This window comes from Mustela nivalis (genome assembly GCF_964662115.1).
Source record: "Mustela nivalis genome assembly, chromosome: 1".
Taxonomy (NCBI): Eukaryota; Metazoa; Chordata; class Mammalia; order Carnivora; family Mustelidae; genus Mustela; species Mustela nivalis.
The window spans coordinates 41949092-41957523 of NC_139020.1; the positions used below are offsets into that span (position 1 = coordinate 41949092).

Consider the following 8432-nt stretch of genomic DNA (forward strand, 5'->3'; position numbering starts at 1 on the left):
TTTTACTTTATTGGAATGCCAATGCCAGAAGTATTGGTTTTTAAATCATTGAACTAATCTATAAACACTCTAGCCTTAACTAAAATTAAGTTACCTGTTGCCATTTATGTGTCAAAACTAAAGAAGCTATTATATGCATTGATAAATGCTAATTAGAAAGATATCTTTATACTTTCTAATAATTCTCAGAACCCTAGGAGTACTTCACATGCCTGTTTTCCTTGATCTATGAATACAAAATTTTGGTATTTATTTTTTAAAGAATTTATTCATTCATTTGAGAGAGAGAGCACAGGCAGAGGGAGGAGGAGAAGCAAACTCCCTGCTGAACTGAGAGCCCGATGTGGGGCTCAATCCCAGGACCTGGAGCTTTTGACTTGAGCCAAAGGCAGATGCCCAACCATCTGAGCCACCCAGGTGCCCCCAAATTATGGTATTTTTCAAATCTATAACTGCTATAAGCAAAAGGACAAAAAAAAAAAAATGGTGTTTAAACAACAATCATCAGCAGCAAACAACCACCATTTGTTAGGAATCCCTAACATTTTTGTGCTAGGGTGTTGAGATTAACCCAGTTAGTAACAAAGCCTTTGTGTTGCCACATACAATTTTCTTGTTTAGAAATTAATGTGACCAGTTAAGTTATTCCAACCTAATTTTAGAAAGATAAATTATGAATGTTGGAATAAAAACAAACCAGGAGAATTAGCCAAAACGTAAAAATTAATTTAATTTCCATCAAGCCAGGAACATATTGTTTGTAAATGATGAGCCTTCTGTGTACTTTTGTGTAACTGTAATAGGAAAGAATTGTACTTATTTGATTAGGTATTGGCTTTGCTAACTGTGGAAGTAAGAGCAAAATAAGTCCTTTTAGCGGGGATTTAAAAAAGCTGTATTCAAACTGCATACATCCCCTACACAGTAATCACAGTTTTTCAACGAATATTCTGTACCCCGATGCCTGGGTGGCTCAGTGGGTTAAAGCCTCTACCTTCGGCTCAGGTCATGATCTCTGGGTCTTGGGATCTAGCCTCGCATTGGGCTCTCTGCTCAGCGGGGAGCCTGCTTCCCCCTCTCACTCTCTGCCTGCCTTTCTGCCTACTTGTGATCTCTGTCAAATAAGTAAATAAAATCTTTAAAAAAAAAAAAAAGAATATTTTGTACCCCTTGCTATAATCCGAAATGAGTGTAGTAATTTACACAATTTTAGCAAAATCTTCTGATGCCTTAATATGTTAGGTGTAAATAAAAAAACCATCGCAGTTGTGTATTAATTTCCTATTGCTGCTATAATAAGTTACAACAAAGTTAGTGGCTTAAAGTAGCACAAGTTTATTTATCTTACACTTCTGGAGGTTCTAAGTTCAAAATTAAGGTCCTGGCAGAGCGCAGGTCCTTCTGGATGCTCTAGATGGGGGCTGTAGACTGAATATTTGTATCCTCCCAAAATTTATGTTAAAATCCTCTTTGCAAAGATGATGGTTTTAGGTGGTAGGCCTTTGGGGGTGATTTGGTGATTAGGGTTGAGTCCTCATGAATGGAATTAGTACCCTTATAAAAGAGAACCCAGAGAGTTCCCTCACCCCTTCTGCCATGTGGGGACACAAAGGCCATCAGTGAACCAGGCAGCGGGTCCTCACCAGGCACCAAACCTGCTGGTACCTTGATCTTGGACTTTCCAGCCTTCAGAACTGTGAGAAATAAATGTTTATTGTTCATGCCCCTCAGTCCATGGTGTTTTTGTTATAGCAGCCCAAAGGGATTAAGATGGAGAATTGTTTCCTTACCTAAACTGGTTTCCAGAAGCAGTTCACATTCCTTGCCTTTGGTCTTTGGCCAGCAGTCCTGTCACTCCTGCCTTAGCTTCAGTCATCACCTCTTTCTCTGACTCTCCTGTCTCACTTTTTGATTTGTAAGTAAGGATCTTTGGGGTTATATTGGGCATACTCAGATAATCCAATTTAGTGTTCCTATCTCAGGTTCCTTAATTTAATCACTTCTTCAAATACCCTTTTGCCATGTAATGTGACATGTTTAAAGGTACTGGGGATCAGGATATGGCCAAATTTGGGGGGCCATTATTCTTCCTATCACAGGCTAGTCACAAATGTGAACCCATGAATGGTTCACATCTCTGCTCTTTAGATAGGAGCCTTTTTTTCTTTTTCTGGGGCAATATTTAGGGAACGGTGAAAAGTAAGATACATATAAACATTTTTTCAGAGATTGCCAACAAACACTGAAGGTTAAGTCGGCTTTTGGTGGTAGGCACTTCCCCAAATATTTTTACAATAAATGAATACATGAGAAATTCTGAATACCTTTAAATTTTAGTCATCTGGAACCTCAGGCAATAAGTTTTCTAGAGAGTTAATCCCTTAAGTGTAAAAAAAAAACCCCAAAAGTTAACAACAGTGTCTGTGGGAACATTTTTGATATTTATCCTACTGTCATGGCTCCCCTTTAATTTGTGTTATCATAGAAATACATCATATGGGAAAAAAGTGAAAATATAAATGAACTTTGAGTTAAAAGAGATTTACTCCTGCCACTCCCCACTCTTTCCCTAGTCTTATTTCTCATAGGCAACCACTTCTAATTATTTGTTCTTTACCTATTCTGCCTGTTGCTCCCAAACTTCTAACTTAGTATGTTTATCTTGTTTTTTTTGTTTTTTTTTTTGTTTTTTTTTAATTTATCAACTTTAGACATTGACTACTGACTTCTTCCTGGGCTTCTCTCACCTAGGCCACCCTTAACCTCCTCACCCCACTCTGCACCCTGAGTTCTTAGTACCCTGTTCTCAGTCTCTCCCTCCTTCAGTTCAGAGATTTAGCATTGCATGCTTAGATTTACACCTCTTATTCTGTTAGCGGAAGGGTCTCTGAACACATTTCCGACTTTATTCTTTTTGAAATAGTGAGGCCACTATCTCTTAGTTTCTCTTTTTGTGATTTAAGAATATCTGTAGGCCCACCCCGCCTTTCATTTCTCCCTCCCCACTTCCCGGTGATTGACAACTGCACCTCTCCTGTCTGGTCCACAGTTTTCTTTCTGAGAGGTACAGATATGTTCTGAAGCATTACTAAAACTAAGGTCAGTCTGGTGGAATGTTTCTGAACACTGAAGACCAATAATGAGTATATATTTAAATCTGTAAATACTGTTTGCTGCAGAATGGACGGATAACCTTAGAATTGCATTTCCTTTTCTATTGGTTCAGTGTTAACGATCGAGTGCTAGAAGGAAAATGTTCGTACAGTCACATTTGGTGGGAAAATCCCTTTCTCTCCTCTTTTTCTCCCTTCCCCCAGCCCCAGCCCAGTTGCATATACCAAATCTTCAAGGTTTTCTCACTTTTCAGTCATTTCATCTCTTCTGTCCCTTCTCACTTCCTTCTAAATATCTCCCTCATTCTAACCTGGAGTAGTTACCCTCTGGGGCTCCTGAGTAGTTATCATTCTGGGATTTCACTCCCTCCACTGCTTTCCTATGTTGCATTTACGAAATTCAGTATCACATTTCTCCCCTTTCTTGATTTACCTCCTCATTTTGCTAGAGGTAACATTTCTGAGTCATCAGATATCTGAACGTTTCCGTATTTCTCCTATATATTTATTTGACAGTTTGGCAGTAAATAGCATCAACTTTAAATTGCCTTTTTCCCAGGATTTCAAGTGAGCTATGCTATTGATGCCAATCTGTTTCCTGGAGCCTTATTGGTGACCCATTTTTCTTTCCGAAGGCTTTTAGCATCTTTGGTTCTTGAAGTTCTAAGGTTTAATAATAATGTATCTAAGTATGGATGTTTTTCATTCATAATAAAATTGACATGTTTACAGTGTTAATATGAGACCTTCTATACCCCTTCCTTTTAATTTTCTGATCTCATCTCATTCTTCCACCCCGTTGCTCACTTTGCTCCAGACACACTGGCTCTTTTTTCCTCGAATGTGCCTCAGGGTTATTGCACTGGTTATTTCTTTTGTGTGGAATGCTCTTACCTCCAATATCTGCATGGCCACTTCCTTACCTCCCCAGGTCTTTGTTCAAATGTCACTTCCTGAATGTCATCCTATTCAAACTACCCCATGTAAAATTGTAATCTTCCTCCTGCTCCCATCCAAGCTCTTCTAATCCTGTTATCTTGATTTAATTTTCTTCATAAACCTATTAGTAAATAAAAAATATGTAAACTATGATATTATAAAGATATATTTGGTCTTTGTTACTGGATCCAGGCCAGAGGTCTTAAAACCCTAGTAATTTCCTAAGTGATAAGAGGGATGGAAACATGTTTTATTATAATACTTGCTTTTTGTTAGTATGAAAGGAGCAGTGTTTGTTATTGATAAAAGCTTTTGTCAACCACACTTTAGTTTATGTCAGTGAGATGGCTTTTGGAAAGCCTCTAAGGGTGTCAAGGGAACCAACCATATGACTAGAGGATTGGAGCTTTCAGAACCCCCTCCAGAGAGATTGAGTGAAAACACCAATGGCTTATGTTTTAATCATTATGCCTACTTAATGAAGCCTCCATAAAAAACCCTCACTCAAGGGATATGGAGGGCTCCCAGGTTGACGAGGAGGTGCTGGTGAGGAGGTACTGGGAGGGTGGCATGCCCGGAAAGGACACAGCAGGTCTGCACCCCTTTTCCCATACTTTGTTTTATGCATTCCATCTGGCTAATCCCTGAATTGTATCAGTAATCTAATAAGTAAACTCTTTTCCTGAGTTCTTTGAGCCATTTTAGAAAATTGCTGAAACCAAGGACAGGGGTTGTGGGAACCCTTAATTTATGGCAGGTCAGTCAGCAGTACCAGAGGCCTAGACTTCCAGTTGGCATCTGAAGGGCAGCCTTAGCCCTTAACCTTGGAATCTGATACTAACTCCAGGTGAATAGCATCAGAATTGAGGTAAATAGTTGGACTTGCAGTCAGTGTTTTCAGAGAATTGAGGGGAGGATTGTCTGATAGGGGAAAAATACACAAACATACATACATACGTGTGTGTATTATGTATGTGTTTACACACACACACACACAAGTTGTCCTTTGGTGTATATATACTTTGTACTAGTTTTCTAGGACTACCATAAATTGCCATAGACAGAGTGGCTTAAATGACAGAAGTTATTTTCTCACAGTTCTGGAGGTTAGAAGTCTGTGAGCAAGATCGCCAGGGTTGGTTTCTTCAGGCCTCTCTGGTTGGCTGGTAGATACCTGTCGTCTCCCTGCGTCTTCTTATGGTCTTCCCTCTATAACTCCGTGACCAAATTTCCTCTTCTTATAAGGACACACCAGTTATGTTAGAGTAGGACCCAGCCTGTTTTAACTTAATTGCCTCTTTAGAGATCTATTTTCCAAATACTATTAGATTTTGAACTCTTGGGGGTTAGGATTTCAGCAAATGAATTTGGAGGGAGGGGACACAATTTAGCTCATGACTAACTTACTGTCATTACTATTATTATTATTATTATTATTTTATATATTCTCTGTCCCCGAGCTAGAATGGTAGCTTCATGATGGCAAGGAGTTTTTGTTGTTGTGTTGTTTTTAAAGATTTTTTTGTTTGTTTTTACTGTTAATACATTTCTTAAGCATTTATCACCCAAAATTATCTGGCAGTCCTTGGTTGTACATTTTTATTTAATCGGGCAGTAAAATACTAGGAGTTTTATTTTAGAAGTTTAAAGGTGGGATTTTTTTGCCCAATGATGTCACTTTATGATGAGCTGGCAGTTACCCCGGAGGCTCCCTTCAAGGGAGAATGTGGAGGACTTTGGTTTCAGGGGCAAATGCTGGCAGTGGCTGACTTAGGTCTCCTCAGATAATTTATTCAACTTTCTTAGATAAAAACCTTCCAGACTATTTACCTGGCTGCCTGACTTGCCATACATGGGTGTATGGAATCCATGGTTTCTTATATATGCTCTGAATTAATATCCTTGTTTTCACTTTTTACTCCCATCACATTATAGCTGGCATTTCCAGTTCCCAAACTCTGTAGTCCCCAGGTCAAATTATGCTCCCTGTGGCTGTTGTCCTCGCCATGAGAGGCTCTCTCCTCTCTCTTGATCTGCTACTACTCCTCCATCTGCATATTATCTTTCAGAAATATGTTGAAATATGTTATCTGTTAATAAGTCTATCCTATTTACTTTTTGTTTTGAGTTGATACTTAAAAATATATGTATGTATTTTTCACCTTGTGTTTCAGGGTGTCTGAGGATATTTGAGGAACGAAAAGTTTTTCATCGGTTTGTCTCTTTTTTTTTTTTTGTCAGTTTGTCTTAAATTAGGATTCCTCAATCCTTTAGTAATTGGACATAGGGAATAGAATTTGAACTTATTTTGATAATGTGTATCTTCATTATAAATATCTGTTACTGGCATGTGCTCTAGATTGTTAAAATACAAAGATGAGACATGGGATTGGCTGTATACTTAAGTCCAGTAGAGGTTTTAGAATGTGGACTCTTTAAACAAAAACCTTGAGTAGTAATTGTTTAGGGGTTATCACCACACCAGCAGGACTAAAACTTATTGTTTTTTCTCTCAGTAGATTACCTTGTCTCCCACTCCACTCTTATTATCAAGGCTTTCTTTCTATCATGAACTTTATTTACCTTAAAACATTCTAGTTCCCTCTTCATGCTTCCATGTTGTTTCAGATGAAGTGCTGGAACCCCATCTGTTATGAAGCTCGATCTTCCATTTGCTGTCTAAAGTCCTAGATCTGTTCTTCTCCTGGATCTGCATTTACAAATATGTTCAAGTCTTCCTCAAAAACAAAAACAAAACAAAACAACAACAGCAACAACAACAACAAAAAAAGCCAAAACAGACAAACAAAAATACCTTTCTTTCCATCTTTTCCTAAAGCTACACTTTCATCAGGTGAAGCCCTCATTACTTCCTGAGTTTTGTCTCCCTTTAAATGTAGGTATTCTCTTAGTGTCTTCCTTTAGTCCATATTTCCTTGCTCTTTTCCAGGGAAATCCTATTTACGCCCATGACTTTAGCTATCACTGAACCTTAGCTGCTTTCCTGAAGTTCAGGTGTTCTTCCCACCTACTCATTAGGACCACTCAGTATATTCAAAGACAAACCCATTAATCATGTTCCACCCTCATTCTCCTAGCCTTAACAAACAAACAAAAAAGAACCAGCCAAACACATTCTGTTTTTCCCATGTTGATTGAAGTCATTGTTGACTTCAATGTTGATTGTTTCAAGTCACATTAGAAAGAAATAGTTGTAAGGCTAGAAAACACCCACAGTTATTGCAGCCTAAGTCACAGTAAAGTTATTTTCAAGTATAAGCTTCCTTGCCCTCTGACCTTATATTTTCCTTTTCCTACATCTAACCAAACTTCTCCATTTTTCTGATTACACACAGGTCTGCAATTAAGGCCTTACGCCCTGGAGGGTTGCTTGTGTACTCTACATGCACACTTTCCAAGGCAGAAAATCAAGATGTCATCAGTGAAATTTTAAACTCCTACACGAACATCATGCCTGTGGACATTAAGGAAATGGCAAGGACTTGCTCCCAAGACTTCACATTTGCTCCCACTGGCCAGGACTGTGGACTCTTAGTGATTCCAGACAAGGGTAAAGCCTGGGGCCCAATGTATGTAGCCAAATTGAAGAAATCATGGACTACATGAAATTGGTGATATGCATTTTGTAAGTCATGACAGTGTATTATTATATTTATATTTCTGGGTTCTTGAGGTGTTAACATTTAAATAAATGTGGAGTCATTTTCCCTGGGTCTGTTTGGAATCCTGTTTACTTAATACTTGGCATCTCAGAATCTAGGCTTGAGGATTTTCCAGTTGTATTTTTTTTCCTAGAAGTGTATCTATAGCACTGTTTTCAGGTGTTGCAGATGGTGTTTGTTCTGAATAATAAATCTGCCTTTAGTTGGCATTTTATAGTTAAATTAATCAGAATATGTGGTTTTATGCATACTATGTTTAGGGATACATTGTATCCATGATGTTGGTGTTTTGAACCTTTAAAAATGCACATTTGGCTGTCCCTGTTATAATTTTTCACCTTATCAAATATACGGATTCTTTCAGAATCCACCCCCCACATTTTTCTGTAAGAACTGATTAGTATTCTGAGACTAACTTCTTAAGCGGCACTATTTTGAGTTCTAGAAAATAGGTTTCTTATTTGCCACATTGTTTTCCACTAAGGACTATCTTCTGTTTACTGCAAAGGTCAGTGACTCTATTGACACCAGCTTTATTTCTCCACTTTTTTTTGTATTCACAAATACAAATTGAAAGGGTAAATTATGTTGAAAGGCTGTTAGAAAGCAGATTCACATGCACAAGTTTGACTTTCGACATTCAGCTTGTAGAATAATGGAGTCTATCCAGCAGGCTATAAAGCAAGTACTTGAAACA

The 8432-nt window shown here is 38.2% G+C and overlaps 1 protein-coding gene across 1 annotated transcript in view; it reads left to right on the forward strand.

Moving 5' to 3' along the window:
- Positions 1–7784, forward strand: part of NSUN3 (NOP2/Sun RNA methyltransferase 3) — a 53932-nt gene extending 46148 nt beyond the window's left edge. Inside the window, exon 6 of the mRNA XM_082742421.1 lies at positions 7409–7784. Coding sequence (XP_082598547.1) covers positions 7409–7679 — 271 coding nt within the window. The 3' untranslated portion in view covers positions 7680–7784. The remainder of the gene's footprint in view (positions 1–7408) is intronic.
- The last annotated feature ends 648 nt before the right edge of the window (positions 7785–8432 follow it).